The sequence below is a fragment of the Centropristis striata genome, chromosome 9 (genome assembly GCF_030273125.1).
Source record: "Centropristis striata isolate RG_2023a ecotype Rhode Island chromosome 9, C.striata_1.0, whole genome shotgun sequence".
Classification (NCBI taxonomy): domain Eukaryota; kingdom Metazoa; phylum Chordata; class Actinopteri; order Perciformes; family Serranidae; genus Centropristis; species Centropristis striata.
This window is the reverse complement of record NC_081525.1, coordinates 20,783,506-20,805,126: the sequence shown is the minus strand read 5'-3', so window position 1 is coordinate 20,805,126 and position 21,621 is coordinate 20,783,506. Positions and strand designations below refer to the sequence as shown.

The 21,621-nt window shown below is 37.4% G+C and overlaps 1 protein-coding gene across 1 annotated transcript; it reads right to left on the bottom strand.

Annotated features, from left to right (window-relative positions):
- Positions 1-582: 582 nt before the first annotated feature.
- Positions 583-19,387, bottom strand: slc25a24 (solute carrier family 25 member 24). Its single transcript, XM_059341897.1, has 10 exons — positions 18,924-19,387; positions 16,725-16,851; positions 16,533-16,620; positions 12,757-12,868; positions 7,401-7,559; positions 6,188-6,340; positions 5,942-6,049; positions 3,623-3,790; positions 3,341-3,491; positions 583-2,081 (listed from the first exon to the last, which is right to left on the bottom strand). Exons 1-10 carry the CDS (start codon positions 19,098-19,100, stop codon positions 1,900-1,902), a joined length of 1,425 nt encoding a protein of 474 aa, XP_059197880.1. The 5' UTR covers positions 19,101-19,387; the 3' UTR covers positions 583-1,899.
- Positions 19,388-21,621: the final 2,234 nt, after the last annotated feature.

Here is a 21,621-nt window from a genome sequence, read left to right as displayed (position 1 = left end):
CGTTCTGTTGTTTCCAAATGCGTCTCCCAGAGCATTACTGTTTCATTATGTGCCTCCGGCCTCCAAAGTGCAACAGTCACATGCACGTACATAACAGTACAAATGAGAACTTTTTAAAAGTTGTCTGTAAGCTCCTGATGATTATCCTTGATCCGAGTCTCTAACTATGCTGTGTTGCACTCTTGAATTTGAGAGAAAAGTGTATGTAAATGTGAAAGGGACATTTTACAGGTAGAAAGCAGTTTTCTTTAAGTCCCTTCTTCAGTGCAATGCTACAAATTAGCAGAGCCTCTGTTCTTGTGTCCTTTTACGTGGCCAGGATTAGACAGAGAAAGTCAGGAGTACTGACTGAAAAGGTGTTACATAATGACTTAAGTGGAGTAATCTGTACTTAAAGCCTCTGGGGTCAAATACACATCGTCACTCGGCACAACACTCCAGTGAAAGCTTGTACTCAGTTTAGAATACATCTGGGTTTATAGATCAGATCACAACTGACTCATTATGTTGTGTTTATAACTAACATCCAAAGTCTTTATTCAAATTCAAACAGTAAGCTGAAAATAAATGCACTCAAATCATTTGTATTCAAATGTTTTTATTGTAAACACCAGCATCTAATGAACCAAATATTGGAAAGAAAGGCAAGAAAAATAATAATAAAATAATAATAATAAATGGAGGGTGTCCACTGATATTTGAGAAAAATCCACATAAGGCACATAACTCCCCTGTTCACCCAAACTCACAGAAAAGGTGCAATAATAACATCCAACATAAGAGACCAACAACATTGGGGTGAAATCCATTCCCATACAAACCTGCATCAAACAAACCATGCATTTGGTGACATGTATCACCAAAGTGTAAATACAGTATTGCACTTCAAAAGTTCCCTCAGATTTCTCGGTGAAACAGCTCCCCACTCACACAATATAACACAATATTTAGGGGAAACGGTTAATAAAGCTGGACGAGTGTCTGGTAATGGATTTAAGATGTCGTGTGTCAACTTTTGGTGTCTACTTCTTAAGATAAAGAAAGCAAAAGAAAGAAGAAAAATTGTGGTATCCCACTTCAGCATACAGTCATGGAAAAAATTATTAGACCACCCCTCTTCATCAATTTCTTGTTCATTTTAATGCCGTTTTTTTGATAAAAACTAAAATCATTAGCAAGAAAAACATGGAAAATGGCTAGATATCAGCTCTTAAATTAAACTCTTATGATCTATTTCTGTTGTTATCATTATATGTGTCCAAACAAATGTACCTTTAGTTGTACCCGGCATTAAAATTAACAATAAATTGAAGAAAACAAGGGTGGTCTAATCATTTTTTCCATGACTGTATGTTCACTGTTCAGAACCTTTTGGTGAAACATTAGAAGAATGTGACAATAACAGGACCCATACTTTAAATGTTGGATACAAAAACAAGTCCATTTATACCTAAGTCAACAATTAAAACAAAATGTCTTGAAATCAGAATAAGCCTCTCCAAGTGTTTTCAGATTCCTAATACCCACCTCTTTGGTTGATTAAATTGAAAGTCAGTTGATCCAAACTGGACCCTGAGACTCAACAGTGCACTTAAATCGTGGGTGTAATAAACATACAGTTGGAAGCATTGTAGAAGTCTTGTATAAGCCCTGTGTGAGAACTGCAGGATTTTCTAAACTATATTCATTTTTCATAATGGCTCCAGAGTTTAGCCAAAGTCCTGCAATCTCTTTAAAAACCTCTACAATGACTCCATCTGCAGCAGTTTGAGACTTTTGTGCCCTACAGGTAAACAAGTTCTTTAGACGACAGTCCTAATATGTGAAAAGGGACAGGGTTTGTAAAAATAATTGGTGCACATCCTTTTACACTCTCATGGTCACAGATGATTCTGCTGCCTACTTTTGAATACCCAAGCCAGACCTCATGTGCTCATACACCACATAGCTGATGCTGACAGCTGGTATGACCTTCATGAAATTAGGCAGGATGCCACGGTAAAGTCCAAAGAAACCTTCCTTTTGCACAATCTTCTTCACCATCAGGTTCATGGGCAGCTGCTCTGAGCCCTCGAGAGAAGCTGAGGGAGAGAAAAAAAACTTTAAATATAATGTAAAAAACTAAAAACATTGAAAAACTTCTTGACCAAAGCAGACATGTGACAGTGTCGGATAATGGTGTCAGTGATTTCATTTGTCATTGAGTAACCACCCACATAATGCCAAAGGGTTTTTTTTTATATCTATATACCTTTCCCTGATTTAATAACTACAGTTTCACAACATTTATGAGTCATCTTTGAACCCAATACATCCCAGACTGCTGTCATAAACAACAGCAGAAGAAAATGTTTGAGCCTTTGAATTAAAACCGCAATAACTGGTCATTACCACTGGAGGGCAGTATAAACAAGATGTACACACATTAACCCTCCTGTTATGTTCGCTCTTTCAGGAACAGCAATACCCGGGGCATGTTTAATTATCAAAAAGCATCAGAAACTAAAAAATTCCACTAAACATTGTTTATATTTCATTAATAACTCCATTACTAAGCATTTCAATCAATATTTAGTGCAACATTTAGTCTCACAGATCATGGTTCAATAAGGATAATTCATTCTTTTTTCATAAACAATGCATGTTAAAACTTTTTTTTATGTACATTGAAAAGACCTACATATAAAGTACAAGGGTTTGACATGACATTTATTTTTTCAAAATTTTATTTAACATTTGTTTTTGTTGTTTTTTTTATGAAAAATTACTTTTTACCATTTTTTTTTTTTTTAATATTTAACAATAATAATAACAGGAGGCTTAATACATGATCACGTAATAAAGCTGAAATTTCAAACTTATAAGCCAACAGTTGCCTTTTTAAACATCCAGGAGAGACAAATCAACTTTACAATAATATGGAGTTAAGTTTGTGTCAACCTGATGAATAGAAGTTCCATATTTACTCCACTTCTGGCTCTGTTTTTAGTCTCCCACAACTCCTGAGGTAAATAACTGTCTCTTTAGCTGCTAAATGTTGTGCAGTGTTCACCAACTTGTTGATAATTTCGTTTGCTCATTGTTTGTTGCTTGGCAGGAAGCATACAATGGGTTTTTTAGAGGTTTTTTTCATTTGAAACAGCACTATGAAAGCAGTGAGAGTGAACCAAAACACAAAAGTTGCCGGAAAAACAACACAATGCTACAAAGGTTCTTTAACCTAACATTTACTCAAGCTTTGCTGTAGCTACAGTGGTTATTTCTGTCCCAATTAAACAACATTTATTGCTCACTTGATTAAAAGTTGACAGAATTTTGAACGAGGTTTGGTTCTCTGTACCTTGAGCCTGCATCCTGGTGCGGATCAGAGCCAGGGGGTAGCTGGCCAGCTGTCCACATGTGCTGGATAGAGTCCCACAGCCAAGCAGCACCAGAATACCAGGGTTGGCTGAGTCTTTGGCGTAGTGGGACAACCAGAGGTTCTTCAAGCTCTGGTGAGGATAAGAAAGTGTTTGTGTGTGAGAAAGGAGTTCACAAAATCAAATCTACAGAACATGCAATGTGCAGTCCATCACTGTTTTAATGACAGAGGATTAAAAAAAGCTTTGAATCTACATTGTACCTCGTACACTGCCAGATCAATACCAGCGTAGGGGATGATGCCTATAAGATTGGGAACATAGCCCTTGTAAAATGCCTTGACTCCCTCCTTCTTCAGGATTTTCTTGGCACAGTCAAACATTCCTGAGTATTGTCCAGTCTTCCTCAGAGTCAGACGGGTTTTCATCACCTGTAAAAGGACAAAGATTATCAGTGAACCTTAGAGGTGGGGGGAAAAATTGATACAGCATCATATTGCGATATTTTGCGTGGCAATATTATATTGATTCGAGGCCAACAAGTATCGATACGGCCATCAGTATATTCACCGGGTTTTGTTTTTTTTAGTGGACTTACTTTTAGAAATATACTGAAGATACTATTATAAGAAACTAAAAGATCTAAGGAACCTATAGGCACCATGTGTGTCAATATATCGTGTCGTGAAGTTTTCGAAATAACGCTGCAAAGTTAGGCTTTTTTTATGTTTCATTCAAAAAATTTCAGAGCAGTGAAACTTAAAGTTGAGGAAAGTTTGAGAAAATGCTGCAGTTGCTGTCGTCCGTACATGTTTGATATCAGTTCAGTTCAGTTTGACTGAATACTTTGTTGGTCAGTCTGTGGGTTTGACTCTCATTGTGGAGAAATAAAAAGACTGAAGTGACATGAATAGACTCTCTTATTTGACAAAACAATTAGTGACTGAATTCAGTTTTGTGGACACAAAATGCAGTTAAACAGTTAAATCGCTGTGCAAGTACATCTACTGATGCTTCTGGACACATCTTCAGTGATGATTCCTGGAGTCATCGGGTGTTTCGGGTCTTTCAACATCACACACAACATTGTATCGCAATACTCACCATATCGCAAAATGCAATAAGCGAAAGCGAAAGAACAGCATCCTAATGAATGCATGGTCTTGGTCTTGGCGGAGGTCTTTGCTCTCCAGATGTCATTCTAGTTGATACATTATGTTATCCTTTTAACCATAATAATAATAATAAAGGAAGAAAACCTGCATTGTCGTCCTTGAAGAAACTTATATCTTTTTACCTTTAACTACTACAACAGAAATGACCATCATCATCAAAAGTACAGTGCTTATCACATTTATTAGACCACCGGATTATGCTCCAATGTCCTAAATTAACAACATTAGTAATTACCAAAATAATTTTAATGTGTCTGTTATAGACATGGCTAGGGCTACACGGTGGTGTAGTGGTTAGCGCTCTCGCCTCACAGCTAGAGGGTCGCCTCCCGCCTGTGGCTCTTCTGTGTGGAGTTTGCATGTTCTCCCCGTGTCAGCGTGGGTTCACCGGGTTCTCCGACTTCCTCCCACAGTCCAAAAACATGCACTTAGGTTTAATTGGTGACTCTAAATTGCCCGTAGGTGTGAATGAGAGTGTGATTGTCTGTCTCTATGTGTTAGCCCTGCCTCTCGCCCAATGTCAGCTGGGATAGGCTCCGGCCCTCCGCGACTCGATTGCGGATAAGCGGTTAATGGTAATGAATGAATGAATGTTATGGCTAATACACCAGTATGTAGAAGCTCTTTAACCGAAATTATATCGTTGATGCTAAAATATATCATCCATGACTTTTAAAATGTTCTGTTTTACAAAAAAAGCACAGTATTACTTCTTGATTAAGATGTCAAATTAAAGTTATTTACTTGCATTTCTGAACAGAAAAATTAGTTTAAGTGGTTGAATGCTTGAAGCCCAGTGGTTTAAATTTGGCGACTCCACTGGTTGCAAATAGAAGTCTAGTTGTATATAAGCCTATGAGAAAATTACCCTACTTTCCACTTGAATTATTACCTCAGTAAACATTTTTCTAATGGGTTTGTGGTCTCAATCGCTAGTTTAGAGTCTTCTTGAATACAGCATGATGTTCATCTTCTGAATTATGGAGCTATTAAGAGTGAAAATAGACAAAAGAGTGCTTTTGAGCATAGCTACATCATGACTGAGACTTGTAAACTCTTTTCCTCTCACTTTGAATTACAGACCATGTGGTAGATGGACAAATGTTATGCTTGATTAATTTCTGACTCCTCAGAGAAGCCCAGTGAGCCGGCTCAAATCTGGGCATTAAAAGGTGAATTCAGTTTATTTGCCAAATAAACAACTCTAACATTTTAGTTTTAAACAAGCCTTTGAACGATTTGTAAAATATTTATGTGTTCTCCTTTTTATGACAAGTGGTCTAATAAATTTGTATAGCCCTGTATATGAAAATACATTTTCTGTTAGCTACTGCGACTCCTTATTCTCAAGTTATGAAATAAACCGTTAACACAAATACACCTGCACATGGCTCCACCTCTGCTCACCTCCATGGGGTAGATGGCAGTTTGTGCTGTGGCTCCAGCCAGCGATCCGGCCAAGAACCTCTCGTGTGTCTGGATCTTCCCTGGGTCACTGGCCAGCATCTTCTTAAACTAATGAAACACAGGGACAAGAGAGCAATTACATGAAAACTCAACTGCTATCGAAGACCTTTAGTGTCAGTAGTAATGACCTTCAGCTATTGCATCTCAGGGTGTAATTATAATTTTTTTCTCAAGGTTTGGAATTACCTTCTCATAGGCCATAAATTTAATAGCCGTCTCGGGGGCAATCTTCAGGACGTTGATACCGTTTCCTCTCCACAGAGACGTCAAGCCTCCTTCTTTTAACATTTGCTTGAATCCACCAACCAGGCTGATTTTGTTGGTCTTGGAGGAATGCACCTGTACATGAAAAGCCCTTACATTATTAACCATTGTTTGAAAAAAGTAAATACATTTGTTCAGTATTCAAGGCAGCATTTAAGCCACATAAAATGGAACTGTGACAGAATAACCACCTTAAAAAGGGAATCATTTTTACTTTACATTCACTTTTTATTTACTTTTGTTTTAATTAATACTTTTTTATGTTTCTACTATTTTTACTTGTTTATTTGCTAACACTCTTATATTTTTAGTTTATACTGCGGTTAACTATTTATTGTTTTTTTGCTGTCCACTTTGCTGCTGTAATTCTTGAAATTTCCCTGTTGTGGGATTTATAACGGAAATCTTAATCTTAAGACATTTCATGACCACAGCCACACAAAAAATCTTAGAACATTTGAAAATAAGTGAAGATATTACAATCTAAATATTATTAATATAAATATTATTCAACATGTTATTGAGGGATGGGCGTTTGGAAGAAACCTGCTAACTCGAGCATCTATAACGTTAATGATCGATTAATCACTACATGCATATTTGAGCAAAATAAAAGATACAGTAGTATACAAAGCCTGTTTTGATAATGGACGCTTTTATTTTGAAAGAACAAAAAGAGACTTCCTGTCTATCGTAAAAGTAACTCAACTGAGATTAAACTGTAAATATAACGTCAAGGAGTTTAAAGTTTTATGTTTTAGCCCATTTAGAGGCATGAGGTTAGTTTTCACAGTAATCTTACATATTTAAGTGTGTTTTGTGTTTAAATAAGTTTGGGATAAAATAAACCTAATAATTCATGCTAGCAAGGTTTGATACAGTAAGTTAGTTTTACTCAAATGAATACTCTTGTATTTCTGTGTGTTTTATAATTGTTATTGCAATTTTCAGTTTGCAAACTGTAGCTTTATCCAACTTAATTAAATTTAAAAATGCACAGATCGATTAAAAATTCCACGTGATCGACCAAATTCTTATCGACCATTAATCGATCATCGATTAATTATTCCCATCCCTACTTCCTACAGAGTGGGCACGACAAACAGTAAATAAAAAAATACAAGTTTGGACAGACCTGCATGAACACCTTCATCCTGTCCAGCGGGGCGGTTCCTGTGCGGGACACGGCGCCGGCCATGGCCCCCGCTGACAGCTGCTTCCACCACAAACCGGTCGTCTTCTCCTCCTCTGTGAACTCATCTGGGATGGAGAGGCTGTCACCTATGTCCAGCACCTGCACACAGCAAAATATAATTAGGCAAAACAGACCTCTGTGAATTTAACCAGAGCTTGTTGGAAGTCTGTATTAGAGATTCTGTTTAAGTGAATCACACAACTTCAACCACACGATTAGCAGCTTCGCCCTGAAACTTAATGCTGCCAGGACCGGACAAACGTCCTTATTAACAGTCTTATATAACAACAGGTCCATGCTGTGACATCAATTACATCATTGCACGGCACATTATAGAACCGGTTGTTTCAGTAACAGAAAAATCAAATGTTGTTTTAGGCTGTAGCTCCTTTCTCAACACTTTAAACAGAAATTTTAAAAATAACGTGAGGACAAATCTTAATGTGATATGAAGGCTTGCATTGATATCAGTGATTATAGTAACATATTGTCTTGTGCATGGAGTACTCAAGACAACTTCTAGTCTTCTTTCACACCACAAATTCAACATTTTCATGCAATATTAAAAATATAAGCTTTCACTTGAGCTGAGACTGGAAGCTGAATATAATGTCTTCATAGATATGCAAGACAAAACATGAATATCTGTTCAATGTAAAATAACGGTGAATAACATTCTAGCAAACCATCCAAACAAGCGTTGTGTATTTTTAATTCACACTTTTGGAGATTGGGTATTTAATGAAGGCAAGAAAATATTAACAATATAGTTGATTTCAATACAACCACACCAAAATCAAATACATCCTCAACATCAAGTTGGATGAACAGGATGAACATTATTTCATAGTCACAACAAATATATAATTATATATAATATATAATCATAAGTTGTTGTATCGGAGTGCATCACAATGTTATTGTTTCCACAACCAGTATGTTGGCCTAGGCTGCTGTTACTATTGTTTGCCTCTTCCTTCTTGTATTTGTTATTTTACAGTCAACAGGGCTTTCCACTAGGACAGCCAGTGTTGAAAAACAGCTGGCTAGGGAGGTCTGGGGGCATTCCCCCTGGTGAATTTTTTTTCATAAAAGCCCAAATTTGGTGCCTCTCACACATTCTAATGCCACTATTCCATCATATACACTGATCTTAATCATTGCCTTTTTTAATTAATTATTGTAAAGGAGAATAAGGGTTCTTCTATGTTTTATTTAAGGCATCTTATTTTCTTGTCATTTCCGTCTGTGCTCTTATTTTGAAAGCTGCATTTGTATAGCGACACGGAGTAATAGTAGCTTTTTGTGATTAAAACAACTTTAATTGTTAGCCAATGTTAGCTCGCGGCTAACGAACGGCATAATGCAACAGTGTGTTTGGACTCTGACGGCCAGGACAGAGAAATATGACATCAAACCTCTAACGTGCGTGTGTAAATTCCATTCACTTTCACTTTTAATGGACAGACGAGCGTCACGTTGGCGTCACGCAGACGCTGCACACGCGTTGTTGCGCATACGCCTACAATGAAGGCTGCTTGACAGGTGAACTATGCCTCAAATACGTGACATGAAGACCAGCGTGACTGTACACGCTGTGTAGTGTTTGTGGAAATCAAATAGCGAGGGGTCATTCGTGCCGTGCTACGAGCGAACATAGAGGACACCCGTCTCAATGTACAAATAATTTACTTTATGATGACACATTTTGAGTTTAATAGCTGCGTCGCATCATAATTCAAGCAGTCCATGTATTACCAAGAGAGAGCGATGAGACAGTTTAGGCTATTTCAAGTCTACACACAGCGATGAAGTCAACGTCACAACTAACATTATAGCCTATAAGTGCAATTAAACTTCACTAAACTGCAGGTAGTGAAGTGGGACGCTCACAGCCAGTTCCCAGCTTCCTGAGTAATTTTATGCGCGCGGACATACAGTTCATTACGCATCAGCTGAGATGTACAAACAATGCTGTGTGTACTTAACTTGCTATTAGGATTACGCTGCCTGCAGACACCATAATCGCCGTCACCGCTGAATATTAAGTAGCCATGTGGACAACGCAGTCTCTTCACAATATGATACCATCAGACTTATATCTGCACTGTTTAACCCATTATGTTTTACAGACAATTGTAGTTAACTTATAAGGTAAAACATATATTTATGCACTTCCCTCAAAACAGCCTAATTAAGCCTCCTAATAGTCTCTTGGGGTTCATCTATAGCCTAAATTATGCTTTCTTATAAACAATCCCGTAAGAACCTGAGACTCTGTGTAACGGCTGATCTGTGTAGATCTAGATTTAGTTTGCTGGCATAAAATGCCCCTCATACAGTGAGAGGACAGCTTGGTATATTCAGTGTGTGTGTGTGTGTGTGTGTGTGTGTGTGTGTGCGTGCGTGTGTGTGTGTGTGTGTGTGTGTGTGTGTGTGTGTGTGAATGCTCGCATGTCTCGGAGGAGGACAGAGAGGTGGGTCGGGGTTTTGACTGACGGCTGACAGACACTCTGCTGAGCAGAGACACAATGCAAAATAACTTTATATTATAAATAGTATACTTTCAGTAGCTTGAAATGTGACGTTAGCGCAGCATATAAAACTATGGCGGGCCGCCACAGTCTAGGTAATTAATAGGAAATCCTTACGCCACTACGTCAAGAAGTGGGGAATGTTGCCAATATCATGATATGCATATTTTTTTCGAGAACGATACGATATGGCACACCCCTACCTCATAGATCCCTCCATCATCTTCAAAGTCGATGTAAAACCAGTTTCCCTGTTGCTGCTGCTGAGGGTGCAGCACAGCCATGGCCATCCCAAGACTCTGATGAAGCTGCTGATCCAGTTCAATATCGTCCCAGAGTCGTACAAGCTCCCACCTAAACTCTATTTCTCAGACCGATCAGGATCCGTTAATTAAAGCAACCAGTGAGTTGTAAAGTGTCTGAAGATCTTATCCAGCCTGAGGGGAGAAACGCTGACTCCAGAGTGACCAATAAGTGAACCATTGACGTGAATACTAGAGATGGTGGGAAGCTCTCACTGCCGGAGACGTTACTGCTTCACTCACTGATGTCTCATCACCTGTCCTGTCCTGTTCTAGACTCACTTCCTCTCTCAGCGACCTGTCCCAATCCCATTGACAAGATAATCCTCCTCAAATTAGCTTATCTCTGCCTCAGTTTAGCAGCCACAGGTTTATTTAACCTCTGAGGCTGTGCCGGTGAACAGAGGCAGCAAACGTCAGAGATTAGCCATTGACTAGAACTGCCTGTGTCTGGCACGCAAATATTGTACAAGTCATGGTATATATATATATATATATATATATATATATATATATATATATATATATATATGTTATTCATTAGCACATTAGTACATTAAAACGAAGAACCAGAAAAAAAAGGGAAACCCCCAAGAACAAAGAGGGACAGAAAATACAAATTATATATATATATATATATATATATATAATTATTATTTTTTTTTTTTAATAAATAATAATAAAATAATTAATTAGTAGGTGAACATAAAAAGGTACAGAAATAAAAAAGAACAGAAATAAATACAATAAAATAAAATATATAGTTATATAAAGGGAGGCGAAAGCGAAGAGGAAGAAAAACGAATAGTAATAATAACAATAGATAAATAAATACAGGATGCCCAGTGTGCTCACTAAAAAAAAATATAAAATATTTAAAATTTGGATGCATCAAATCGATTCAGTAGGGGTCCAGAGAGGTGAAGGTGTTTACATATGTGATGAGAGGTTGCCATCTTTTATTTTTTTTAAATGGCTGCTGAGCCTCTTTAGGAATATTTAACTTTTTCCAAAGACAGAAAAGACATTCAATTACTCATCCAAGAAGTAGCAGGAGGAGTGTTTAGGCTTTTCCAATGTAACAGAATACGTCTGCGGGCGATGAGCAAAGCAAAAGCGATAACATCAGAGTTTTTCTTAGTGAGACTAGTTGGGGTACGAGGTACCCCAAAGATGGATATCAGTGGGCAGGGTTCTAACGTTGTATTGAGGGCTTTGTTAAAAAAGCATGACCAGAAATTGACTAGTTTGGGACAAGAAAAAAAACATATGAACATGGTCCGCTGGAGATAGACTACATCTATCACAGATATCATTTGTGCCTGGAAATAGCCTACTAAGTCTATTTTTTGTGAAATTAATTTTGTGGAGAACCTTAAATTGGATTAGACTAAAGGTCATGGTACATTTCTATAAAACCAGTATTCACACAATGTCAAGTTCTACATTGGGAGCAAAGACTCTCAGTTTGTGTGGCAACAGTTGTATTTCACAAGTAACTGACTTCTATACCACCGTTTTTTTTTCTTCCAAAAATAGGGTGTGAAGTGAAGCCCAGCACCTTTCTCCACCTCTCTCCCTCCCTTTCTCACCTCTGCTCTGCTCTGGAAATCAATGAGTCTAATCTGATGAAATCAGGGTCTGATCTGCTGCCAAAATCCTCGTCCAAATCCAGTATTGGCTGACGACTCTCTTTCACAACTTTCCCTTTAAGTTCAGAGGTTCTTAAAGTGATGTCCGAGGCAGCCAAAGGACATGAAGATGGTTAACTGTTTGGCCTCAGTGTCTCTTCTATTTTTTATTAAAGTAAAGTTTCTGCTTTTGTGAGAGCATCCTCGACTTGCTCAGACTGGTCTTGGCGCCAGAGCAAAATTAGATTGTGTAACTTTTTTTTCCTGGCTGTAAATATGCTTGGCATGAGGGAATTAGGGAGTCCAGGTGGCAAATAATGTAATATTGATAAAATAATATCATATTGTATGTAATATTGTGAGGCAGTTTCTGTTGGCCCCACAGAGGGGCTCCCAGATTTTTAACAGAATTTTCACAGGAAATTGTGCAGCCATTAACATAAATTGAAAAAATCGTAATAGCAATGTGAATCTACCTGTACAACAAGCAGTATTTCAGTCTTGTTTGCAAGAAATTATTACAGAAAAACAAACACATAACTATTTACCAGCACAATCAATGAAAAGCAATTTAACAATAACTTTAAAATATTTTTAAGCCTTAAACGTGACATGACAACAAATCTTGACTCATAAACCAAGTTGAACCACAATTTTAGCACCATCTTTGGTTGTACATGGCATTTATTTTGGTCTGTGTTTTATGACCATAGCACTATGTTGAATAACAGAAATCCATCATTATGGTCTCTGTTGTCTCCCCAACACACACGCACGCACACACTAACAACACGGACAGTACAGTCACTGAGTCCCGCCCTCCCCTTACCGTGGAGTGCTTCCAGTAGCGGATAATCTCCTGCAGGTTGGTGGCTGGGTTAAACAGGAAATGCTCCCTCCATTCATTCCAGTCCAAAGTCATGGTGCCATCCACATCGATACTGTACAGCAAGGAGAGACAGACAACATTTTTTATATTTAATGAACTGTTTTTTATCTCAAATCTGAACCTACAGTCAAGTTAAGACTCAAGTAACTGGGTCCACTGGGTCATAATGGTTTAAAAATAGGCCTGGGCGATTATATGGTCGCAATTAGTGATCGCGATAAATTTCAGGTCGATTACGGTGATCAGAGTCAACCTTTTCCTGCTCTCCTACTGTAAGAAGTAAACACAAAGACGTGGAGCTAAACGTGGAGCTGAGGGCAGCAAAATAGATCTCAGCCATGACTTGGAGCAATAAACCAGGGAGGTACAGGTGAATGTTGGGAAAGATCAAAGGAAATTATAATCTATCCGCTGCTGTATTGAGAGAAAAATAACATTCACATCACGGCAATTCACACATAGGTATGGTGCATTCAATAGCATACGAACGGCTATGGTGCGTTGTTGTACTGTTGATTAAAAATTGTTTTTATATTTTTCTATGTTCATCTTATTTAATATGCTTTGTTATTTACTACATATGTAACCAAAATATTGAACTAATCTCTAGTTTCTTTAGTTTTCAGTACAGATGCTTTAAAACTGGCAGTTTACTTATAATTATAATTTACTTTAAACAGACATATTGTGTTTTAACGTTGAAGGGAGACAACTGGGGACACAAGCAAAATATGAAGGGTTTTTTTTACCTCAATGTACTAACTTAGCTTTTTTTCTAAATATGTATGGCCATATTTATCTTTTTTATCAGACAAAGTGTTGAAGAAAGGGGAGGGAGAGAGACTTGGGATGACATGAAACAGACCTTCAGATGGATTCAAACCGCATGATTACACAATCAGCACCAAAGGCACAATTTGAATTTTTTCAACCGTGACAGTGACATTTAACTAGAAGTTTAACCAACTAATCAATTAACAGTTGCAAATCTTTAACTAGTCGAATTGTAATTAGTCAGGACAAAAATAAGAGCACAAGAAATTAAATATCAGGCACTATAAAAATGAATAAGCATCATATTTATCAAGATAAATGTCGCAATTTATCTTGTAAAATTCACATCATATGATCGAGCCCTCCACTGAAGACAATAGACCACTGTATTAAGAACAATGCTACTACTCTATTCAAAGTCCCATTCACTTTTTGGAGCAATTAAGCTCCTCCTTACTTCTGCTCAGTCAGGGAGAGTGAGAGATAGATTTGCGGCAGCAGATAGTGGTGAGGGAGCATGCAAACAAGAATAAGGTCGATTAACGAAGACTGAAGTCATTCAAACTAGATGGGCATTTGGAAGAAACCTGCCAACTTGATTATCTATAATGTTAACAATCAATTAATCGATCAATCGCTGCATGCATACATTGGCAAAATAAAAGATATATATAGAGTACTATGCAAAAGCCTGGTTTGATAACAGATGCTTTTATTTTGAAAGGACGAAAAGTGACTTGATCCTGTCAATCCTAAAACTAAATCAACTGAGATTAAACTATAAAGATTACTTCAAGGAGTTCAATGTTTTAGCCCCCGAAGAGGTATGAAGTTAGTTTTAACAGTATTCTTGCATAATTAAGTGTGTTTTGTGTTTAAATAAGTTTTGGATAAAATTAAACCTAGTAGTTCATGCTAGCAAGGTTTGATACAGTAAGCTAGTTTTGCTCAAATTAATCCTCTTGTATTTCTTCGTGTTTTATAATTGTTATTCCAACTTCCAGTTTGCAAACTGTAGCTTTATCCAACTTAATTCTCATCTCATTGACTTATTGACGTACGGCGGCAGAACTGAACGCTGTTTCAGTTAAGTGAGTTAATTTGATTAAAAATTCCACGTGATCGACCAAATTCTTAACGACCATGAATCGACCATTGACTAATTATTGCCATCCCTAATTCAAACCACTACTAACTCTAACAGTAACAAGAATTTAAACATTAAGTCCAATTCCAGAATAAGTGAGTAAACAAAAATGGCATAATTGGTTTATTTCTCCTTTGGTCTCTTCTACTGTCCTCACTTGCCCTAAACATTTCCTTCATTTCCTTCCTCCAAGTCAGTTTGTCTGACTGACACACTCATCATTTACCCTCTGTGGTTTTCAAACAAATCTTTCGGCCTGATTCACAGTCATGCACATCCTGCTTAACTTCTCTTTCTACTTCTCAGTGTGAGGCGCGCTGCTCCTGTACATCTGCTGCTTCTTACTTTGTCTATGCAAATACAGAGCATACTGTACAGCTCACTGCATAGACTGTTGGAGCAAAGAACAATATGGAGTGTTGAACCATTTCATTCTTTGCTTGCTTTGTTGCCACAGAACATTTCATGTCTGTTTTGCTGTTGGGGTGCTTCCAAGTATGACTTGGCTTCTGGCCAGAAGACTGATGACTCATATTAAACAAGTTATACACATGGCGTCCCAAAATAGATTACTGAAACAATTAACTTAGCCTACTAATGCTGCAGTGTCCCAGCTTTTGTTGCAGTACAATGCTGAATTAATTATGAAATACATATATTTATCTTAGTAGCAGGCAACCTGGTCAACAGTTATAAGCTCAGAGCAGTGCCTGCTCCACAGATAGTGAGCACTACTTTATACAAAATACAGAAAACATCTGTCTCTATTTTATAATTTGACTTTTATATCAAACAGAAGGCCAGGTTGTCTAATCAAACTGCAAAAACACACACTATTTTATTATGAATGGGTTTTTTTCCATTTCTGTTCTATTTTTACAACATTTATTATTTTACATCCACTGCAACAAAAAACAACGGTTTTAATTCAAGTTCAAGTTTAATCAATTTAAGTAGAAAAAAAACTAAAATATTAACCAATATTAACTAATTGATTCATATTAAAATAAAATAATTAAATCCACATAATATATAACATTTAAAATAATAATGATAATTATTATTATTATAAATACATATTCCATACCAATGTGTGCTAAGACAAAATAAGCATTACAGACAGTACTTTTAAACTTAACTGATCATTTAACTGATGTTCTTTCATCACCATATTTGCACAGCTATGTTATTTAAGTGAAAAAAGCAGGCCGGTGAATTTTTGACCTTTAAAAGTCATCAAAAAAGTGCAAATCAATGATAAGACATGTTTTGGTCACCAATTGGTGAGTAGCCCTATCCGTACAGGAGTAAGCTTCCTGTACATTTACTGTATATTGGTGCTTTTTGTGTCCTCGGCTTTAGCAATGTTATAGAGCAATCTTTTTCTCTTTTACTCGTTTCATTTATACTTGAAATATTTGGAATATTACACAGAAAAAAATTCAATTTAATGGCCAATTTTAATCAAACCCTCAAGAAAACTCTCCTACCAATGATCTTGTTCCTGCATGTTTGGAGGCGTTCATCCTGCCAGTTCTTTATCATGTGTTGTCAGCTCCCAGCCAAGTTACAGACTGAACTGGTTATCAGTCCCTCACACTGGGCCCAACCTTTAACATCTTTATTTCAATTTCAGTTTGCTTTCATAAGGGTTTTTGTCTGGGTCCGCAATTAAGAGGAGCAAAGCATTTTCATGACCCTTTTCCTAGGATGTTTAACTGACTCTTCAGAGCAAACACAGTTCTGCAGAATGACCTTCCTAAACTTACAGCAGCTACAAAATAAGCAGGAATACCTTTGGAGGATCTTCTGCGCTTCCTCTTTGCTGATGTCCATTCCCAGGTCAGAAAGTGATTGCTTTATCTCCATGAAGTCTATTCGGCCTGTTGAAAATAAAACCAAAGTAGAATTTGAAGAATTCAATTGGACGTTTTAGATTTTTTTCAGCATTCATAAACTTTAAGTTTAAGTATACCACCACACATACCATCATTGTTTTTGTCCAAGCTCTTGAAGGTGAGTTGTAACTTCTTCTCGTGCTCCTTTAGATACTTGCAGAACTCATTGAAGTCGAGCCCATCATCTTTATCCTGGTCCCCAGAGGAAACTATTTTCTAAGGAAAACACAGCATATTAGAGATGGGTGGGGGAGGTTTTGGTGATGCAGCTGCTTGACTCGGCCAGTTGGTGGCACAATAACACAGCGACACCCTCTTTTCTATTCTGACCTCCCTGCTTTGCTTTTATTCATTCACATATGAAATTGAAAAAGTGCCATATAAATAAAGACAACCTTTGTTTGCAGAGGGATTATCTGAGCTAAAGAGAGAATTCAACTGTGTTCCTACACTCTACTGTAGGTGAACAACGTTGCACAAAAAATGTGCTGATTCAGTATCAGTTCCCCAGAGGACAATCTGAAACCTTGACCTCAGAGTTCATGGTTCCTTTATCTTTTCCAAAATCAAATTCAAGCATTTTTCAAGCATTTCCAAGGTGCATTTTTAACCATTTCCAGCACCTAACAACTGTGGTAAATTACACATTTATATACAGCACATGCAGTATATACAGTGTAATGGTTATTTAACTTATTCATCACATTAAATTAGATGGTATTGTGCTATAAACAATAGAAAGTGTTTTGTGAAAGCATTCTACAGAAAGGTGACAAAGTAAAACACAATAAAGTATCATGTTTCAAAATGTGTCACTTGTTAGTAAGCTGATATAGCATCTTAAACAAACTATATTTCAAGCAGTTTCACATAAGAATGCTGTGTTTTGTTTTCATGGATTTGCAGCACCCGTAGGAACCCTGAGTGTTACTATTGAATGGTTACAAGGGGTCAAAAGGTGATCTAATCCTTGTGGATAGGTCCAATCCACATGGTAAGGGAAAAAAACATGATGCTAACTGTAATGTATCAATTTTTGTCAATATTATAGGAAAAGTCAAGTTTCAAAAGATCTGAGGTGGACTGAAAAGCAGCCAGTGTGCATGCTCCTTGCCTCTTTATCATATAATTATCACATAATTGTACCGATAGGGAAAGCTCCTGTTTTACAACTCCTGGCAACACACAGCAGTGACCTCTCCTGACTCATACTTTGAGTTATCAGACTCACTGATGAGTGGGAGGAATGTGAGATTATTTGATCAGTAAAGGTGGGACCTTCCTCTTTAAGTCACGGCCCACAATAAAAGCTCACCTGCACCTACAGTTTGAACTTTGTGACAGTTTGAGACATTCTGGTGCACATTTTCTTCATCCGCAGGCCTGAGACTGCTGTTGTTTTTGTAGAAAAACCACATTGTTGTACGTGTATCACCTGGAGTGTATGCTCCAGGTGATTTGTTTCTAACAAGAGAAAAATCTAGAGGGAATTAGACTTAACCCTCGGATTGTGTTAACTTTCTGTATACACCACTTGTCCTTCACTAAACCTTCAATAAAGCAACTTGATTGAATGTTAAAACCCAAATGTTGCATGAAGAAACAACCTGTCTTTTATCATAAAACTTTGTGGATATCAAGGTTTTCCCTAATACAGTGCAGAAAAACTGGATTTAATCAGTGGAATCTACTCGTTTTATTATAACACACCTGGTTTACTGTTTATTTTTATTATTAACCCATAAGAACCCAGACCCAGTTGTCCTTGAAGGATGTGTTCTATAAGTGGAACACATAGAACATATTTCTGATGTTTTAAAGGTACTGCATAGGTGTAAACATATTTTATTTTTTGTTTGTGGTGGTCAAAAATGCCCCCTTAGACAAGATTTGTACCCGTTTGTGTACAGCTTTCATGGAAATATGAATATCAATGTCACTTTTTCTCATGTTTAGGTCATTCTAGGACAAGTTATGGAATTTCAAGTTGAAAGGGGGTTTCCTATATGCTGTTAAACATAGCAGCAGGTCATTTTGACGCCTAAGACAACACAAAGGGTAAATTGAGGTTTAATTAATTTAAAACATGACCAACTGACTGACCTATCTGAAAAAAATGCAGTCCTGGCATAAAACAGACAAGAAAGTAGATCTAAACTGTTCATTTGAGGCCTGTACTCTCTTATTTGGGTTATTTAAGGTTAGTAGAATATCTGCAGCCTGCCCAGATCCTTCAGGAATGCAGTCCTACATAAAGTATGTGCTCTACATTGTATCAGTGGCTCTACCTGAGCTGCCTCTTTCCCCGTTTTGATGCCCATGGCAGCCAGGCCCGCCTTCAGCTCGGACACATCCACTTTTCCATCCTTGTTTGTGTCCAGTTTGGCGAACAGGTCATCGTACGATTTCGACGTATCTGCACACTGGCAGTCCGTAAAAAACAGCTTCCTCACGACTTGATACATTGTTGAAAGCGGAGGAAAACAAGTAGCCTATGCAATTAAACTGCTGTGGAAGCACACACACACACACACACACACACACACACAACCCGAATCCTGCGGTTGGCACTTCTGGTTTGAAGCAGCAGGATCGTCCTGTGTGGTTTTAAGGAGATTTCCGCAGTGCAGCTTGCAAGTAAAGTCGTAGAAAAGTCCTCATAAGTCGGTGAAATGACGAATCGGGAATATATAAAAGTGACAAAACCCTGGTGTGGATTTACAGAAGGCTGACTGCGGATGAGGTAGGCTGGCAGCGCTGAGCAGAAGGGTGGGGACACTCGGGTTAGTTTGCCTGAGAAGACCTCCTCTTTTTACTGCGCATACACACTATAGAGACACACCCTTCAGCAGCTCAACACTCACTAGCAACATTATTTCATGGCGAATAGAATATTTTCATATATGAGTGTGATAAAGCTGCCTCCCTTCAAATAGCTTCTTTTCTCATTTGTTTCCCCAAACGAATAGTTTCTGCTTTTCTTAAATGTAGTCTGTTTGTTGTTGTTGTGGTTTTGCGGTGCAACAGTCCCACCACACACGCACGCAAATATGCATATTCATACATAGTCCTGTCTTATTCCCCTCAGTGTGCAGTCGATATAGCCTATGCAGTCTGGTTTGGTTCAGTGAGTCATACCCACAGGAATCTGCAGCTGGTACAGACAAAAAAACATCCCCAAACTTTTTAATTGAGGCTCCATTTCTTACAAGGCGAAAGAGGCGGAGAGATGAATATCGAGAGGGGGAGTGAAGGGAGCTAGATATCCTGCAGCAACTTTAGAAAGACTTTCATTTTGGTAAAGTTTAAGGAAAACAGGAATTGAATTCTGGTTTTTTTTAATCGAGTATGTTTATAAACTAATGCTGTGCGCCAAATAACTTCTTAAATGCCAAATATGTCCAGCTGACTTTATGAGCCTAGTTATTACTTTATATCAGGGATGGGCAACTGGAGGCCCAGGGGCCGCATACGGCCCGCACCCTACTTGAAGTGGCCCTTAGTACAACTACATGCATTTGAGCAAGTGCAGTGTAAAAATGCAGAAAATTACTTCTTGCAATTAATGTTGGTCTGCTGTTCTTGTACTGACAAAAAAAAAGAGAAATCACAGTAAGTGGTTATTTTTTATTTGCTTCAAACCTTTTTGTATTCCTATTTATACTGTTATACATGCATTTGAGCATGAAATATGTTAAGTTACTGCACTGTTAACATATTTAAAATTGCAGTTTCATCATATCTGTTTAAGTACACAGTCCTATATGTGGCCCCGTGGTAGTGTCAATGAAAAATTGTGGCCCCTTCCAGCATTTAAGTTGCCCATCCCTGCTTAATATATACCCACGCCATATTAAATGCATGTTGAATATTTCTGTTTTTTATCGTGTGGATAGTAGCTTTAGTGACATTTACTTGCCGCGTGGTACGATAAATGAAATGCAGCTGTCGTAATTTAAATTAGAATATAGGCCTATCAAAACAATAAAACAAAGCAGAGTATATAAAGATTGCACTAATAGGTGAAATACCAGAGTAATATAAGTACCCTATTATAAGTCATAATGGAAATACAAAAGCGATGGGCTTTCTTTCTAAAAAGAAAAAAAAAAGAAAAAGTTAAAATAATGAATGAAAGACATTGGTCTGGTGGTAGTGCCTTGATTGTACCACTGGGTTCACTTCGTTGTTGTAATCTGTTCAATCAGAGCTGCTGTTACTCTGACTGACCGCCAGGAGGCGACGGAGGGACGAGGAGAATGTTAATGAACTCCGATCAAGCTCATAACAGTCATTACTGTACATCCGTTTTATCCTTATTTATTTCAAAATAAAAGCAGAGACATACGGACGCTTCAGTCAAAATAAAATAAATCGAGTGATGGGAAATATTTTATTAGTTATATTTACTCAAGAACTGCACTTAAATATGTTTTGAGGTACTTGTATTTGAGTTTATCCATTTAATGCAACAACATTTACTGTTGGAAAAATCAAATTACCAATACAAAAACATTACTAGCACAAACTACAAGTGTGCTGTGTGTATTCTACAACACATGGAGAGAGAACATATTTGAACATATTTGCATTTACTGTTACTTTAATCTCGTTATACTTTTTTTTTTTTCAACGAATCTGGTCTGATTATAGTTACTTATGTTTTGTAATCGGATTACATAATTGTGATTACATCCCCAGTACTACCCAACCCTACCATGGCTAGACCTACTTATATTTCCAATAAAATAATGTACACTGGGCCATTCTTTGTGATAAGTAAAGTTTAATGCTAATAGTTTCGCACTTTTACTTAAAGAGCAAGTTGATTGGTTAATTAATGTCCTTAATCTATATCTAACCTTTCCTGAAAACGATCATTTGAAAAGTAAAGTACTCATCATGCAGAATGGCCACACTCAGATAAGTATATATACTACCGCTCAAAAATTTGGTATCCTTATTTTTGAAAGAAAAGGCACATTT